This window comes from Lissotriton vulgaris, unplaced genomic scaffold (assembly GCF_964263255.1).
Source record: "Lissotriton vulgaris unplaced genomic scaffold, aLisVul1.2 SCAFFOLD_3114, whole genome shotgun sequence".
NCBI lineage: Eukaryota > Metazoa > Chordata > Amphibia > Caudata > Salamandridae > Lissotriton > Lissotriton vulgaris.
This window is the reverse complement of record NW_028253423.1, coordinates 36197-55665: the sequence shown is the minus strand read 5'-3', so window position 1 is coordinate 55665 and position 19469 is coordinate 36197. Positions and strand designations below refer to the sequence as shown.

The following is a 19469-nucleotide window of genomic DNA, read 5'->3' as shown; positions in this document are numbered from 1 at the left end:
GTTTTCATCTGAAGGATGATGCCACATAGATTTTACATAACATCAGCAGAGATTGGAGATTTTTTTTGGCACCAATGTCACCCTTGATCGGATAGGGTGGGCAATACAGAAAGTAGGTAGACTGATGGTTGGAGAACCACTAAGTAGTATAGAGGTGCACAAAAGTCCAAGAGAAAAGGCCATCCAGCACACTATGAAGATAAAATATGAGTCGAGTGACAACTGTGGGGAAAGTGTCACTGTTGTATGTTCCAGGATTTGGCATAATCCGATCCACTTGTCCCTTATGTAGCCCCCCAGTAGAAATTAACACTTGCTGTTGGGTTCATCTTTGGTGGTCTACCTTGTTCATAGGTCTATGTTCCTTTCTCATGCTTGATTTCCACTGCTCTGAGATTGAGTAGCTGTTATAAAAGGGTCTTTGGAGTATATCCATTGTTTGATAGCATGAAAGTAGCAGTGTATCCTCTACATTTCTGGAAGGACAGTTTGTATGATTCAATGACTGTATACTTAAACAACTGAGAGCACCCCGTCATTCTACTCTTAAACCTAACTGGGGCAATTATGCCCTCACTCAGGAAAAAAATATTGCGTCAAGTCTGTGTAAACAGATTGTCCTTGCTTCCCCTTCCGTTAACTTTTTATTGACTTCACGGCTGCTTTAGTGATCAGACTCTGAACATTCAGGGATTGCATTGAGTTTTCTAGTGATTTTCGTCTCTTTGGAAGGGGTCAAGTGAGTCTTGGTCATAGCCTTCCAAGTTGGATGTTGCAGATTCTTTCTGCGAGTAGCAACTCCTTTTGTTGACTATTACATTAACTACCTATCGATGAGTAGGGAGCCACGTAATTACTCTAAACTATTAGCTGTCCCTTACAAATGACTTGACTCACTATGGTTGGCCCTATTAAGAGGAACCTGTGTGGAGTACCTGCCTCGGGCTGTTTGAGGAGGTTGTCCCTTCCCAAGACTCCTGCTTATTGTATGTGAACCAGAAAAGGGGGCGGGAGGTTAAATTTTTGAAGGAGGAAAACGATGCAACAGTGGTCCTCAGAAAATGCGAAATTAATAGAGTAGCATCAGAAAAGTGAACACTTCGGTCCATGCCTGTTCATAATCCTTTCTACTAAAACGTGCACTGTAATTGATTTAATGTTGATGTAGGCAAATCCAATTGTAACTTCATACATATATTTCATATCAGACCACCTATAAAGGTGAACTCATGCCCATGTTTCTGTTTATCCCAGTCAGATAAAATCAAAACACCAGTGAATACAAAACAAAGTTACTGTAGGGAACTTTTTGTACAGTCACTTGGAAGACCAAGAAACTTCTGGCACTCACCAATGTAGGGTAGTAAGTGCAAATACTTAAACCTAATGTTCAAGTCCTGTATTTGACCATGTTACCGTTTATACTTTAGGGTTCTCTTGACCCGTGTTTTTCCAAAAAGTGCCTGTTTCTAATTGTGCCCTCGTTCATATCTCGTTTTTTTGTAGAAATCCGCTTCCAGGGCGAATACAAACTTATGGAAGCCCGAAGGCAATATAGTCTCTTTCTACCCAAGTATCACTTGAATGTGCCTTATGATTTTAAAAGTATGAATCTCACAGCTGTATTTCGTTCAGCCAGATGTTAATATGACTTGCATTAACCTACGTTATTGCATTATTTTCCTGGAGTTCTGTGAAATGGATACTATTCGAAATGGGGACTTGCTATCTCTATTCTTATCCTCCAAACACTTTCTCGTAGCGTTTTTTGTATGGTATTTTTTCCAAGTGCGGACTGTTTTATGACTTAAGACGTTTGTCATGTGATTTCTTGGTGTACATTAGTTGTATTTATACAATGCACCACCGTCGTGGGCCTGGTGCATGCTAATGAAACTACAGGGAAGTAACGAAAAAGTTCAAAAGCGCCATTTTAGAACTTCTGTAAAGTTTTTTTGTTCGATGAAACGTGTTCTGTTGGTTACTACTTTCCATAAATCCAGCCCTCATTCAAAAATACCATTAAATAGAGAATGAGTACATTTACATCCGATTCTTAGCTTGCAATAGAATCTTTACTTTGATGGACTTAGTTTCATTCCAAACACAATCAAGTAAACGCGGTGCACGGCTTTGATGTCCTCAAGCGACTGATGTTGTTTTTAAGGAAATGGAAGTCTCTTGTATTTGAAGTATTTTTCTTTGGGGGTAGTCTTTGAAGACTGGGAAGTACTCTAAAGCAGTGTTCTGCCTTTTCTCAACCGATACTCCACGTTATTTGCTACAAAGTGTTATTTAATCTTTAGGGCCAGGTTCTGAACTGCTTTTTTGCAAACTTAACCCATACCAGCTCAGCATTAATAAGTCATACCACATCTATGAATGTATCTGATGCTGTTTTTACTTTCCGGTTTCAGATTGTCCAAGAGCTCAAAAGCAGCGACGTTGCTAAAACGTTCCGAAAAGCGATCAATCGGAAAGAGGGAATATGCGCCATTGGTGGCACGTCAGAGCTGTCCAGCGAAGGGACACAACATTCTTACTCTGGTACAGTATACTAAAACTACTCTAGCATTCACACTGGATCTTTAGGAAAAACATGGACGGAAACACCTCATTAGGACCCCGCCAGTTGCATTTGATTTTAAGTCCAGGGCGTTATATTATTTGCAGATAACATTATTATAAAGTAACTCCCTTGTATGTTTTACATTTGCCACTTCACTTGCAGGCTGATCCTTTTTTTCTGTGTATGGAACAAATGGAACAAACTCCTATGTTAACCCACTGTTGCCCAGTCCTCAGTATTTTCTATGAGTACACCTTCATTCTTAACGGTAGGAGACACAGCAGCCAGTCCCACCTATTGCCATATGACCTCTAGTAGGTATTTCTAGATATTTCTGATCAATCTGTCTGAGGAGAGTTGAACATCGTCCCTCTGGAGGAGACTACATCTTGCTGCCTCTTGGAACACACTGCATATATCTCCTCCTATTCCACCCCCTTCAATGTCCTGGTTATTTTCTGTAGTGTTGGGGCTCAGGTCCTGAAAAAAACAATGATGTATGCCCCTTGTGGGTGAATTTTGTTTCTGGTCAGTTGCCTATAGTATAATGTCTTTGGTCCCAGACTCTTTGAGTCACTAGCCGTGAATCACATCCACTTGCTTTGTTTCTTCCTTCCTTGTGAATAGTCTGTCTGGTGCAGTTGTCTTTGTAGAGGGATTATTCCCTCAAGAGGCATCAACTCTTTCAGGTAGTCATCTTCCAGTTGAGCCTGCAGGCCCATATTTGTTAAATAGTGGCAAATACATTCCTTCTTGATCTCCCTTCTTCATTTGAGCTGTTTTAGGCATGACGGTGCTAAGTCAGTGTTTTTTTTCCCTAAGTCTCCCTGACTTCCACCCTGATTTTTCCCTATTGATCAGTTAATCCATTTTGCCCATCATGTGTTCTGCATTTGTTTGCTTGGGTACTTACTTTAGTCTCCATTGTGAATCCTACATTTGTTTTGGTACACGTCCTTCATCATCTCCTTTATTGCTGTCCTACTGTGTCCGATCCACTTCCTGTGACAACAGATGGATCGTCAATTTCTGTGTCCCGTGCTTGTGTTCAGTTTTAGAGCTTGACAAACTGCTGAAAGCCATTGCTTAGAATTTTTGTTTATGGTGCACATTCCGAACCTTGGTAAATCATGCTGGTTAAGTTCTCCACCGAACGCCCTCAGTGTCTCCAAATTACCCATCTATCTGGAGAGAAAAGTTTCTAAATTAATCACTGCTCCAGCACCTCTATGTGCCACACTCCAGTCCAAGAGCTCAATTCTAGACTACATGGTACCATTGTCCCTCTGGGCTGCCTTCCCTCTACTCCAGAAATGCTCTGTCTGCACGTAATCCTGAGCTGGCTGCTGTATTGGCTGCCTACTGCCAGCATACTCCCTGTTTGTTCCTGAAGTCTTCTGTTACTTTGGGCTGTACGCTCACCAGCTCCACAAAGCTGTTTTTAGTCTGTACATCCTGAGAGGTGCCAGTTTCCACCCCTTGGAGCTGCTCGGTAGAGTGATCACCAGGGTGTTTTAGTCAAGTGCAGGGAATCTCCTGTCTCTTTAGTTCATACTTAATGTGCTCCTGCTCGGGTGGTGATTCCTGTCAACTTCTCAAGTGGTGGTGTGGTATCTGCCTACATTGCTGTGGTCACACAAAGACGTGGCACAACCTCAGTGTTTTGAATGAGAGAGGTCTTTATAGCTGTTGGATGTGCCTGTCTGCAGGAGGGGTGTGCTAGGCAGTGGTACGAAGGACTAAATCAAAGGTCATGGAAAGAGAAGAATTTTGTAGCTGGCTTAGAAAGACAGTCTTTAACCTGGATACTTCTTGATCAGCACACACTTTACACATTCATGATTCTCCCTTTCCACCACTTTTAACATCGCCTCAGCTAAACTTAGAGGTTGGAGTATCGCAAATTCCAGCAGTACATGGCTACTTCAATACTCCGATGTTTCTTTGCATTGTGTTGTCCAAACGTAGTATGCCATCACTGGCTGTACTTTGACTTCTGTGCCTATCTTTTGCATTTTCCCATGCTTTTCCAGAAACCTGTTTACTTTAGTATTTTTTTTTTACATTTCCGTGTCCGTCAATCACTTTTTATCCATCCTGTAACTTACATGTTTCGTTCAGTTTTGTTTTTTTAACCGGACTGTCACTTTATATTGCTTCTTCCTCCTGTTTTGTCTTAATGTGCATGTCATTTTGATACTACTTGTTTTTTTTTTTTTTTGCATTTACGATACATTTTTGCTATGCTCATTCTACAGTGTGTACATTTTAGGGTTATCCGTCAGATTAACTAGTATTTTCAGTTTGTATGTTTCAGCTGAAATGCAAGAAGTACATTGCGTCAAGAAAACTATAAATATTATTTGTGAAATCAGAAATGGGCACCTTGCAGAATAAAAGACATGGTAAAAAGATGTTTGAAAAAATAAAAAAGAAGTGAGTTTAAGAAAAATACCAGGAACCGGTCAGGACATTGAATGAAGAAAAGTTGTTTTTCCCCCCCGCGATGAATATGATTGAAGTAACGTCAGTAGGGAATGAGGAAACAAATGATCTGTTTAATGGGAAAGCCACTAAGTGAACAAACTACACAACAGCTTCCATAGCAAATTATCTGTTATTCCCAAAAGAACGGTAAACCAGCATTTTTCCCGAATTAGGTGTTACAGTACATGGGTATACCTCGCTTCCATTCCACTCCGAGTCTCCAACATTTCACCTTCTAAAAGCTTGGATAACATTGAAGAATTGCTGCTGGAGTTTAGTGTAGCAAATCCGGTCGCCACGGTAATTACCCATTTCTGAAGGCGCTAGGGTTTTATAACTTGGGCTCATGAAAAACACATTGAGCAAAGACCAGGAGTAACAAAATGAAGTTTTTATCGAAAGGAAATCATGGAATCCTTGCAGAAGGAGGTATGGGGAAATATGTTTGGGAGAGACACTGCAGAGGAGGGCAGGTGAGAGGACAGATCCTAGTTCAAAAGCAAAAACAAAGCCGGAAACCAAGTAAGGTATATGGCATTTAAATATTAGGACAAGGGAAATTTGTATCTGTTATGTGGCCACCATCTCGGTTTCTGGACTGCCTGTGAAATGTACTTCAGTTGAGCTCCATCTGACCAGTCCAAATGACCGAGATGGGAGTCTAAAACCAGCAACCAGGTAATAGCAGGGCCTTTTAATCATTTCATACTAATTCAGACTTCTGTTTTAATCTGAAGAGAGACCCTCTATGTATCTTGTTAGTATCCCGCTGCAAGCACAGATTCTTCATTTGGAGGCAGTTGTTGATCAATGTCTGTGACAAGCCAGAAGTCAATAACTGGTATATGTGGCACAGGTCCTGAATTCTGTCAAAGGGACTTTATTTCGACAAATGGTCTTCCTTCAATGAATGGGCACATATTTTTTTGCAAATCTAATACAAGTACTTTTTTCTTTTCTTTACTATAGAGGAAGAAAAATATGCCTTCGTTAATTGGATAAACAAAGCCTTAGAGAACGATCCTGATTGCAAGCACGTTCTTCCAATGAACCCAAACACAAATGACTTATTCAAAGCTGTTGGAGATGGGATCGTACTATGGTAAGCTGATGGGCATTTGGGTTTTTGAAATACATCTTGTATTACTGTTGATAGGCTGAACATATAATTGGCCATGTGTAATGCGTTACCCCAAAAATCTTAACCTTGTACAGAGCTGGGGTCCAGGGCTAGATGGAGGTGGGTGTAATGGTAGGGCTGTGGATTGACGAGCAGTAAATGACTCTTTTGGTCGGGGTCAGCATGGCTGGACTGTCTGCTGATACTGCCTCTACACCTGCAAGCGAGGCCGTGCACATTCACTCTTCCAATCATTGGCTGTGGCTTTGCGTATCCCCAGTGACGGCTGATACTTGTTTTGGTGAATCTGCTCGACAGTGGGGAAACTCATTACCACAATTTCTGTGTAACCAACACTCCACCCTTCTCTTCAACATCTACTGCTAGCTTTGCTCAAACCTATTAATTTCTTTGCCTCCAGTCATCCTTAAGAATAGACAGCCTATTAATCTGAGACGAAAGATTAGAAATCCTTTCCACCTCCTGAGTTACCCACCCTGTGATTTACAGTGATTCACTTCTTACTCATAAAGACCAGTGTTGGTGCTTGTTTGATGGTTCACTTAATAGTACCTCCCATTGTTTCATTGGTCAAGTTTATCTATTTAAACAAGAAATCTGAAGAAAATTCATTAACTTCTTTACCCACCATAAAAATGTGTTATTTACATAATTGGCTGAGCCTTGTCTAATTAACTCCTTCTTCTAATTCTCAATACAAGACCTTTTAATCAACATTGGCAAAGGTAGAATATTTATGCCAGGCTGCATTTTGGAACAATTGCTAGAATGATATACCCCTTACTTAACACTGCCTATTATGTCCTTCTCCTGTCCAGATTGGTACACAACTTTAATGATCTGGGGCGCAAAAACACTACCCAGTTTAAATTCCCCTTAGATCAACCTCTTCGGTAAATTCTAATAATGTTCCTTGATCATAAGCTTTACCTATATGCGCATTTATCCCAAATAAGTGTAATACTGTATCACAAGACATGTGTAGTTCGTCCCTGAATGGTGCTCACATTTCTAGAGGCCACTCTTAACATTTCTGTATAACTGATCACCAGTTTGATTGCTTGGAGGGGTCCTTTGGGGCTCCTAGTTTTTCTTACTCTCCATACTAAATGAGTGTTCATTTTGTTGCAGTCCGCTAGTTTTCTCACTACAAGCATTACCAACTCATTTCTGCTGTTGAGTTTCAAGGACCGATCGGTCCTATTTTATAGTTTCTGATGGCAGCCAAATTAGGTTAATGATGAGGTAGCAGAGCTAGGTGACTGGTAAAGCACAATGCCTGATGCATCCTACATGTCGGGTAAAAAGGTTAAGGGTTTTTAAAAAAAAAAGTTGCATCTGGGACATCATTTACAGAGTTAATTATTCATTATAAATGTCACCTTAATATGAAAGGAGCAGCGCAGTTTTAGTCTATAGATAATTTTGTGGATCCTTCAACCCACTTTTGATTGAGTAGGAAAGTTTGGTAAAAGCCTGCAAATTCCTGCAGGAAAAATGTTGTGCCTTGTGAAATACTTATTGACAGTGCTTGCAAATACCAATAGTTAAGATCTTATGTCTACATGTTTCCTACCTACCGCACCAGCTCAAACTGTAAGTGTCTTAAACCACTTCATTGCCTAATGGAGTGGAAGTTCCTACAAAGCCTCAAAATAAACCTTTTACATTGTCCCAAAGAAAGACCGCATTTTCTTTGTTTCATAATCGCTATACATGCAGTGATGTAAACGAGTGACTAGCCCCGCCTGGGACATAGAAAGCATTAAAAATTGTATTTCACAATTCGGGTATTTATGCATACGGCACACAATTCACACCCCTGTGTTCAACTTCTTTTACTCTACGATCATGGGCAGTCAAATAGTTGTCAACATATTGAAATGGACATGAAATCTCAATGTATGGGAGCTAAGCAACTTGTTTCTTTTACTATTTCTGTCATGCTCTTCTTCCAAGTTCGTTGCTAAATGCCTTATAATCCTTTACTCTCTAATCTATTATCCCAATGTTTTTTTGGCTATGCTTAGTTACCTCCAGTTTCCATTCACATTGCAAGTGCAAGTCAGTTGATTTGATTGTTGATTTATTTATTGGGACCCTGAATCACAGAAGGAAATCTGCCATAAAAATAGCTATATGCTATTTATTTAGTCACGCTATGAATGGAAGCTTAGGGTGACATGCCACTGACATCTACTTCATATGAGTATTCTGCATCATTTACTAGTGTTCTATCTTGAGAGGGAAGATATGTTTTGCTTCTTCCGTGGGCAAATAATGCAATCCATAGAATTGGGTATAACTCTGAATTGTCAGACATGTGAAATTATCTTTGGAATCTAGGGGACAGATGTATCAAAGGGGTTTACCCATTCTGTGTCTATGGACAAATGTGTTCGCACATATGGCCCTATATCCTAGAATTAGGCAACTCTTGTTATGTTCACAAAAACACCTATGTTTACGCAGTGTAAAGAATAATTAAGCATCCCTGCTTTTGAGGTTTTTGAGTTGCTGTGGTCTGATCCAATATAGTTTGTTCCTGCCACATTGCAAGGTTGATATTTCGCTATGTCCATGCATGTGTCAGTCTCTCTTTATGCTTGTACATTCAAATGAGATAGTAAAAATGAAAATTATGCTCACTTTTATATCCTATTGGAGGAAATGTAGGCTGTGCATTCAAAAGATATATTTGGCATGTAAATTATGATCTGTTATCTCCTTCTGGAAGTAACTTCTGCTTCTCTAAGCTTTGGAATTATTTGCATGCTCAATTTATTATTATGATTTTGTTATGAATGGCTTTTACAGAGGGCCATTAGCACGAATGCATGGGTGGCTTCTAAATCCTGTACCTCACTGATATGGGCTCGTTATTTGTTGCTATGACATAAAGGAATTCCAGGCTGGCAGGGCTCTCCGAGAACGTGTCAGAGCAGCTCTGGAAAGCAAGGAGCACATCATCTGGAGGAGAGGATACACATAATGAGTGATAGGGTGCATAGGGCTAGCAGGAGTCCATGGTTTCTTCTTTGTTTGTTCAGCTTTTTGGACTTTGAAGTGCGGCCATGTTATGTATGGCTTCCCAGTTAATCCCAAGGGACAGATGATTTTTAAGTCCATACATAACACGCAAATGTAGGTGGGTAAAAAGTGAAAAAAAAATGTTCACCTCTGGTTCTGAGTGATATACACTACTTGAGCTTTACTCTCATTGTCTATTTGATGTCACTTAGATCCCCTCTGTAAAAAAGGTTGCTGCAATATGCCCATATAAAATTTTACACGCACACTTGCAGGTGTTTCCATTGCAGGAAGTTCCACATGAAAGTATACATTCTGATAAAATATAGACTGTCGAAACGGACTCAAAGAAAATCTACTGCATCCATAAATATCTTTGTAGGGAATTTCAGTTTATTTAAAAATCTGTAGTAACTCAATTTCCATTTGTTGCAGACCTTCCTAATTTACTATTTTCACATTAATTCGGACATATTTGGGAAGTTCCTGTCAGTTTAGGTGCCTATCTGCATTTTGGTAGGGACAGATTTATGTGTTAAACCTATTCTTGCACTCTCTTTTCACTTTATATGATTAAGGGTGTTTTTTTTCGTTTTTTCTTCACAACACATTTGATTGGGTGTTTGTTACAAAGCGGGACCAGTATGGCCCTCGTACATATAGAAAGCATTATTGTAGAAAATCTCAGAACAATATAAACACATGAACCTGCACATGGTCTACCCGACTGCCCGCCCACCTAACATATATAATTAACAATGCCTCTATATAGAGGTAAAACTGGTCTCCTTTTCAGTTCCATAAGCCTCTAGACCAAATTGTCTTGTTTAGGTATTGAGTTGGAGTGCTACAGTGCGAACAGGGTTCAGAACCAAACCTCTATAATCTGCCCAATGTAGCCATATCTTCCAATGTTTTTGTGGACAACCCCGAGCCTGGAGCACTGCTACCTCCAGCCCCATACAGTGTTCCATCCCTCTTCAATGCCCCTATTGCTTTCCATAGGCTAGCAATGTGAGACCTAGGAACAGCAGATTAAATTTGTATCAGTTTCCGCCAATACTGTTTGTGCAATGCAGTAGGAGTAATTTGGGGTCCAGTGTAATATCGCAGGCAAGAACCTCCCCAAGAGTAGATGTCCCCCCCGCCAAAAGCAGCGTCCACTAGTTTAGTAAGCTCTGTGCAGATATTTTAACTGAATCAAACCAAGCTGAGAAGACGCCGCACCACGATGGGCCCTGAAGTCGTCCTCATCAATATTATCAAAGCCTGCACTCCATGCCACCAGCAGGGCCAGTAGTGTTGTTGATTTATTCATGACCAGTGTTGGATCCGTTATCCTTAGGGTGGTCTTCCCCTACATTTTTGCCCTTTCACCTCCCATTTTTACTTTACATTTTGTTGGACTTAGGACTCTGGGCGCCTCACCACTGCTAAATAGTGCTGAGGTGCAGGTGCTCTCCCCTAAAATCTTGTGACGCTGGCATATCTGCCACAAGCCCCTGATATCGCAGTAAGGCTTAACCCTCCATAGGCTAACATTGGGAACCCACCTTATGGGATAATTTCTGACAGGGACCTAATAAGTCTGTCATGTTTGGTCTTGTTGGACTCTGGGCGGGGAACCCTTTCCAATGATATATGGGGATTGGCCACTACTACGTTAGGAATCCCACTTTTAGAACGTGGACCTTTTCCCGCCTACACTTAGATTGGGAACTGTAGACTCCCTCCTCCCTTCTGCATAATGATAGCTGCCTGGGTTTGGAGGTGGGAGTGGTGATTCACACTTTCTCCCCTTGGATGGGCTGCCCACTGTAGCCTTAACAGCCCTGTCTCTCGTCACTGTGGCAGCCAGATCATGAAAGGCAGGGAACATCCCTGAACTCCCTGGACTCTTTCAAAAGCCCCTGCCTCCAGACCCTTCCAGGGACTTCCTCCACCTTCCAGTAACTGGTCTGTAGAATATATAAGGGAGGGTCCTGGCCTCACATCTTTTTTTTATACTGCTAGACCTGGAAGAACCCCTGCTGGAGTGAGGACTGCTGCGCAGGAGGATTGCCACTGAGAATGAGGCTGACTGCTCCAAGGAACTGCTGCCCCACAACCTGCGGAGCTGCCTTACTGTCTGCTGATCCCGCCCTGCGATGGAGAACTGGAAATAACATCTCCAGGGTGTCTCCACAGCATTCATAAGAACTGCCTGGGGTCTACAACCCTGTAAAGACTGCCTCTGCCAAATTCATCAAGACCCCCCACGTTTCTTATATAGAAGTTGCCCCTGTGAGGTTTTTGGCTTCAAGAACTGTTTTCGTGGGGAATTCATAAGGACAACACTATCTGTTCTCATTCACTGCCGCCGTAGCGCTGTAATCCTGCAAGCATCACCGCCGCCGCCTGGGGGCTGCTAAGGCACTGTGACGCTCTGTGGAAGGGAAGCGCTGTGCCCCTGGACTCACTACCGCCGCCCAGGACTTGTGCGGGCAGATTGTGTCTGTCACCGGGGGATGAGTGCGAGTTAATCTGCAGTGAAATGTGAGGCTTCAATTTCACGGTCTCATCTATCCTCGTGATGGGAGTTGAATATCTTTTTAGAATTAAAGAGAGCCTGCAAGTGGGCAGGGTACAGCAACATTTATTGAATTTTGAGATCTCTTAGAAGTCTCTCTGCAGCTATGATGGATTGGCGCTGTTGCTGAACCATTTTAGTAAAATCGTGGTGGAACTTAAGTCCAAGAGGATTTTTTCGGGACTCCAGGTATATTTAAGGATTGCGTCTCGGTCGAGGAAATTAGGAATCTTCGCAATCACAGACCTTGGTCTTACCCGTTGAGGGGGAGGGTCCTTCTTGAAAACAGAGGGATTCCGCAGCTAGGAGCTATCGCAGCCAATGTGGAATGAATTTGTCCATGGATGTGCCCTCGCACCCCTCCAGAAAACTCACTAAGCATAGGTTGTTACGTCCAGCACGACCCTCTGCATCCTCCACCCACTCAGCTAATTCCTTGGTCACATTCACATTTGCTTAAAAATAGAAATTGATGCTTTTCTGGACATTGGCCTGGGAAGCATTTGAATTGATCAGGCATGCCTTAACACCTTGGCTGCTTGAGATATTTCTCTCCTGTGCTGGGCCCTAATAGAAATGGGTGTGGTCATGACAAGCTCAGCTAGTCATGAGCACACTAGCACTGTGCCTCATGACGAGCTGAGCTGAGCTGAGCTGAGCTCGTCATGAGCACCGAATCACCCCTTTTCTAAAACCTATATCTCAGTCAAAATCACGATTAAATGCAATACAAACCGAGGACATTTAAATAGCAACAACATTCCTTGTTAAACTAAGAGCTCATTCCAACTCCTACCACCATCTCTCATCCAGTGATTTGAACTAAGAATAATCAGACACTGGATTCCATTTATCATGTTGCACCCCTCCTGAAGTCCAGTGTTATCATGTTTGATCCATTGCCTTGATAGTCCTCTTAAGGCAATGCTGCAACCTTCGGTTACATAGAAATACTTTGACATTTTAAAGTATTCTACCAAAGGTCGATAACATTCCTATTTACCAACCTAACTGCCATTTATTTCATAAACGCCTTAAAAAAATTCAACATCAGGTAATCAAATGTCAAGATTTATCTGCAGCAAGGGGGAACAAGAAATAAACAAAACATCTATCCGCATATTACGGCCATGCAGCAATCAATTGAGGGCAATAACTTTCTAGAAAACATTCATTTATCAAAATCACAAGCATAAAAAGTGCACAGCTATTATTTTTCAAAATGTGAGTTATTAATTCATATATTGCACCAACGTGTACATTCTCGAAAGCAATTTAAATGCAGCCTAGTTCAAGTACATTCACCCTTAAAGTCTAGCATCACCAAGTTATAAAGTGCCACTGGGAAAATAAAAGAATAGTTCAGTCACAATATATGTGAAATTCATGGCCACTAAAAAAACAAGCATTGGCATAGCCAATAGGTCTAGCTTTTTGGACCGTTTAAGTATTTAGTTATGCAGCAGAATATCCTCGGTGCAACAACACCAACTGTTGCACGGCAAAACACGTATAAGGTCCCAAATGCGAGACCTATTGGCTATGCCAATGCTTGTACTCTTTGGGGTGACTCATCCAGAGTGCAATGGATTTACAAACAAAAAGCCATGATCCACAGTAGCTGTGGCATGCTAGGCCTTTTAATAAGGCAGTTTGTACAAGACACTCATCTAAGCTTCAGCACAAATGTTAAAGTGAGGGGCAGACACTCACTTGTGCAATTTTACAATAGACTGACATAATTGAAGGAAAGAATTAAGAGCATTTTACAATAGACCACATTTGGGCAGGTGTGCAGACAATGTAATATATATATATATATATATATGGTACCATATGGACAAAGCAATTGACCTACTCGCAGAATGTGGTAGAGGTGCTGAAATGCAAATAACCTTACATAGTCCGTTTTTCATCACTAACCTGAACAAAGTGATTTCCATAGGTCAGTGGTTCTTAACCAAAGATCCTGGGACCCCTGGGGTCCATGAAGTGCACTCAGTGGGTCCGTGCCTGCTTGGAAAAGTAATTGTTACAGATTAATGATGTGTTTAAGAATAAAGAATAAAAATTTACAATTTTACAATTAAAAAGGGTCTGCACTGCAAATGCTTAGGCCGGTGTCTGGCTTCCAGTAATGACATGGTGTGGGTCCCCTTTTCTAATAATGATTCAGTGGCGCTCCCTGGGTTCGATAAATGATTAAGTGGGGGTCCACAGAAGTCCAAATTTAAGAACTGTTGCCATAGGTTATTCAGTGCCCAGTACCGTATTCGAAATGCTCTTCGGTCATTACAGTTGTTGCACAACCTGGACAATTTCAGTGTTGTGTGCGCTGGAGCTTAGACTTCCACCCAGTAATCTCGACATACATACTCACCCTTTGCGTATTTCCTCTGAGTGCCTAAGTGGCACTGTAGGAATTTCTGCATTTGCGAATGCTACTTGCTTTGGAAACACCTCCCTTCGGCAAAATTACATTCTTAAATGACTCTTACCGCACTGTATGACGTCAATTATGTAATTGTAAGTAGACTACAAATCTAAGCTTATTTCTTGCTTTTCCCAGAGAGCGATCATTCACTGTACACATGCTCAGTAAGCTCACAGAAAGGTACTTGGAGGACAGCATGCATTTAGTAATAACTTGCACCTGTGGTGACCTTTCGGCTGTGGTCAAGTGTGGGAATAACATCTTAGAAAATGTGTGTGAACTAGTCTACTTTTCAGTTTACTTACAAAACATGTAGTCCATTTCTACCCGGGAGTATGATGCAGTAGTGAATGTGATGCAGAAAAAATAACAAGGCCTCTTTCAGAATTTGTTGAAGGGCTATTAACAAATGTCGCTTCGGCTCACCGACTCACTAATTTGACCTGCTTAAGTCCCTGAGTGAACTATGCACCGCACGTTGTGACCGGCACTGACTTTTAAAAAGCAAGCAAGCGCGGTAGCAGGGGGCCTGCGTGAATTCTTTGCGCGAGCGTGCAGCAAGGCGCGATGATTGCGACCATATGGTGCTACCATATGGCGCTGCGCACTCCCGCAAGGTAATCGCCAGACGTGCACGCGTTGCCATTGCAAGCAATACAACCCGTGCACGTTTTTGCCCCCAAAGTAGTGCCGATGGCTAAAGGTGTCTCTCCTATGCAACGCGTGTGTGCTGCGTAGGCGAGACCTAATGAGGACTGCACAACTAAGGTCACTGTTCAACTATTTGACTAAAGTTGCTAAAGCAATTGAATTGCAATCTAGTTCCAGACTTCAGCAAATGTTCAGTGCAATTTCGGTTGGCTTCCAAGTTAATACAATTGCTGCTTCAGTTCCAATAATTATATACCAAATGAATCTGCGAAGGATATTAGCAGGAACTAATTAACATTCTTGACAGTACTATACTTGAGATTTATTATTTAACCATATGCTCAAAGGGAAAGTACATACTTCCTTCACACAAACAGCCATGCTGTGCTTGACATTTTCTTTTGCTTGTAGAGCTGGTTTTTGGCCAAAGATTGTGTACCCCCGGACAACTAACAGTAAAAACAAATAGTCTATCGCTGAAACATTTACTATTACGGTGCCCTAATAATTGAGCAAAAGACCCTTTAAATCACTACGTTGTGGTTACATCATGGCCTAGTACAGCAAAGCTCTATGTCCTGAGATGGTATTAGTCCAGAGTTCTCCTCTCCGTGCATTTAAAAAGATGCACAACTTAAACATAATTTAACGACTTCCACGTGGACAGATGTATATGCTTTATTAATGGATGGATGTTATAGATGCTGGAAATTTCCAGAGTGTGCTTGAGACACTAGACAGCAAAAGCCTAAAACACAGCTCGGCATTCTCGAATCATTTCCATGTTCAGAAACTAGAAAGTAACAAATGCAAATAAACTTACATCTGGCCGATGAAAGTCAACGGAAAAAAGCACATGGAATATTGCTAACAAATGAATTAATACATGGAACTAGGATACAACCCCAAAGAAAGGACACTGCTTAAAATGCACTGTGATGTCAATACTACCTAGTACAATTGAATCAATAAAATGAAAAGGCAATTATTTACAATATTGCAAAAGGCTGACTTAACCTATAAGGAACCCGGTATTTGGCAATCTAAGTATACCGTCTTTAATTATCTACATCACTATAAGTGTCATGGGAAAATCCATGCTCAATTACTTAAAGAAACATGTGTGCGGTATAAGTAAAGAAGCCAGGTCCCATCATGCATAATTATTACAGAACAAATTTAATATTAGGAAAAAATGACTTATTTTACAGCTTTTCACAAAGACATGGAAAAGTCAATACAACGGCCTGACGTTGGAATGTAGAAAGAAGTCTGAGGTGCCAACCTATATATTAATAAGCAAGGAACCCATAATTAATTTTTAATCTAACATACAACACTTTTCCAATGAATGCTAAAGATTTGAAGAAATATAGAAGGTACCATAAAACTATGAATGTATCAAACTATCCAAGTCCCTTTACCTAAAGTCCCTCATTGGAGGTTTCTGACTACGCCTCTTGAGCACGGTCTGTGCCATTGCAAGCCATCTACACTAGTGCAAGATCATCCCCAGGATTCCTGAAATATCAAGCAACACCACCATGTATGCTTTGAGGGGAATGTTATACCCACAAGCAGATTTCATTTCCTCATGTACGTCTATCCAGTAGCATGCCACCAAAGGGACTGAACAGAGAACAAGTAAAATGCAAGACACCCCTCCATTCCGGTGACATTGCCAACAGCTAGATTTAGGGTTTAAATTAAACTGATGTAGTAGTTGTGGCGTCCAGTGCCACCAAAAGATAACATTAAAAAAGCTAAGCTTTAATCTTCTTCCCTTTGTCCATCTCCATGATATCCTAGGATTGAATTCCCCTCCTATATGCTCTTGTGATACTGTCCTGCTGTTGTTTCTGAAGATGTAGGGGAAGCAAAAAGGTGACTATGAATGTCACATACAGCATGGATATGACCTTTGATGATGATACCACTTATATAGATATGACTTTATTGGGTAGGAAGTGGGATTATATGGTACTTTCCCTAAAACAGATTTAAGACCAAGGGCAATTTGAAGATACCGCCATCTCCAAATGGTCAGCATACCATATCTTGATTGAAAATCTTTGAAGTGTTTCAGAGTTCCTTCCAGTAGTATGTATTTGGTTTACCCAGTACCTGCTGTGGACCTGCTCAACCAAAAGAAGTGAGAGCCCCATCCTAATTTTAGTGTTACTCCTCAGTGGAGCCTCCCCATGTAAACTAGAATGAATTTGAAGCATTTCATGCACTGCATGCCAGAATGTTTAGAATAATTTAGTACAGGATTATACACGCGTCTGGAGTCCCTAACTTCTCCATGAAGGATTCCTACTACGTCTTGCACTGAAGCAAGATGTTTTTCCATCACCAAACATGCGGGTAAGCACACCACTCCCTCCAACTTTCCCTCCCATGAAACACCTTTGTCAAGGGGGCAGGCCTGTGCACTAGTTAATGAGTGCATATGAGGCAGTCTGAGAACGTAAAATTTGCATCATTTGAGGTGTAGTCTCATTTTGTTGTTCTGTTCCAGGCACCCTTTCAATGGTGGTTGTGTCCCTCAGTGGTGCTTTAGGAATTGCCACTGCAAAAATCCTGCAAACATGATGTAACATGGGTGCCACGTTCCTTTTTAAGTATCACCTGAGACTGTGCTATCGCTTGAGATTTGTTGTTTCTTGTAAAAAAAAAAAATCTAAAAAGAGCTTACACCCCACTCATTACTTATTATTGGTTGGCTTCCTCGTCATTCAGGTTCATTGGGCAGCAGCAGCTGATTTCGTTTTGCTGGTCTTGCGCCAGATGACTTTGAAAGGACTTCGGTTTCCCATTCTTTAGATTCGAGACACTCACACACTCACACAAACTTTTTTTGTGTGAATTAGTACCTTTTTGTGTGAATGAGTTTGTGGACTGTATTCGTGCAAGCATGCTTTTTTTTAACCTCACGCGGATTCTTTCTTGGAAGAAGTTTGCTGATGCGGTCTCTTGAAAGCAGAAAGTCACCAGACAGGTAACGGAAAAAACAGAACCGCAAAGCTGTCAGCACTATGACCGAAACAATCACCTTGAGGTAGTTCTTGAATGCCTGCTATGTTGTCGATAATAAAAGAGCTTCTGGTCTTTGGAAGCAAAAGTTTCATTGTCTTTCTGGGTGCTGCAGATTCCTTACATAATATCACTCTGAGTTAAGTAAGCACACATTACATATTTGCCATATTTGCTGGCTAGCCTTCCTTTCTTTACAAACTAGCATTGGCCGTGCCAGTGACTTTGTACTCCCATTATATAGACACTATCTATAGGCTTTGTGAATGCTTGTTACCTCCAAACTCCTCCAAAATACCAAGGTCACTGATCACTTCTCTGGAGTAACACAATTTCCTTTGGAATACTGCAGTACAAAATCTTGCTCTAAACATAAGTGATTGATTTAGGTAGTCTGTTTCGCAGGCTCTACAATTTATTCTAAGCAAGCAGTGAGTGTGTAAAATGTATTGATTTCAATGCTAATGATGAATATATGAAATGCAAAATTTCTTTTTACATTCTATCGGTGCACAACATTTGCTGCTTTTAAATGGCTGTAAAATAGGTTTGTCTGGTGACATTTGACAAAGATAGTGTTTGATCATGTTAATTATGCTTTCTTCAAATATGGGGTTGCCTACAGACTATATGTATTGTAAATATGTGCAGCCAGTATTCAAGTGGTAAGATAGATATTCTGTCATGGCTTTCTTGTTTACCATTAATTTGTATAATAGTTTAGTCTATGGGTTATGTGTCTATGGACGCATGTTGTAAAACAAATCTGTTTAGTTGTTACTCTACTAATTTAATCCTGTTTACTTTCTGATAGTAAAATGATCAACCTCTCAGTTGCTGACACAATTGATGAAAGAGCGATCAACAAGAAAAAACTAACCCCTTTTACAATTCAGGTACCATTATAAATGTCTTTTAATTTGAGAACGTTTAATTGTAAAGGCGTATATACATTGATAAATGTTTACTAGTAATCTGGTTATTGAAGTCACTAAGATTCATGTAACTTGATCTTTCACAGGAAAACTTGAACTTGGCCCTGAACTCTGCTTCAGCCATTGGGTGTCATGTTGTCAACATTGGAGCGGAGGACCTCAAGGCTGGCAAACCTCATCTTGTATCCGGTCTCCTATGGCAGATTATTAAAATTGGGCTGTTTGCGGATATAGAAATAAGCAGGAATGAAGGTCAGTCAAACTGTGTAAAATTTGAAGATTAAGTCTGAATAAACAAGAGACCCTTTTTGTTAGGTCGAGGACCGTAGGCTGCTTTTGCACAGTCTCGTTCAGAGATTTAATGTTTTCTAGAGTGGGGCTTGAACCCGCCCCTCTTCTCCATTGGCTGGCTTCCTAAATGGAGGCCAGCCATTGGAGGAGAGGTGCGTCACTGTTCAAGGACCGTCTTTTTCCGATTCGGGGGCGTCTTTTTTTCGCTTCTTAATTGTTTTCTTGCTCTCCTCTTCCCATTGGCTGGAATTTTACCTTCCAGCCAATGGGAAGAGGAGAGCAAGAAAACCACGCCCGAATCAGAAAATGACGCTGCTTTCTCCGAG

The 19469-nt window shown here is 41.1% G+C and overlaps 1 protein-coding gene across 1 annotated transcript in view; it reads left to right on the top strand.

The window, feature by feature from the left end:
- The window catches only part of LOC147660960 (plastin-3-like), a gene marked incomplete at its 3' end in the record, with an annotated part of 143628 nt that extends 124524 nt beyond the window's left edge, over positions 1-19104 (top strand). The window contains exons 3-6 of the mRNA XM_086951408.1: positions 2418-2547; positions 6026-6158; positions 18732-18813; positions 18939-19104. Coding sequence (XP_086807534.1) covers positions 2418-2547; positions 6026-6158; positions 18732-18813; positions 18939-19104 — 511 coding nt within the window. The remainder of the gene's footprint in view (positions 1-2417; positions 2548-6025; positions 6159-18731; positions 18814-18938) is intronic.
- Between the last annotated feature and the right edge of the window lie 365 nt (positions 19105-19469).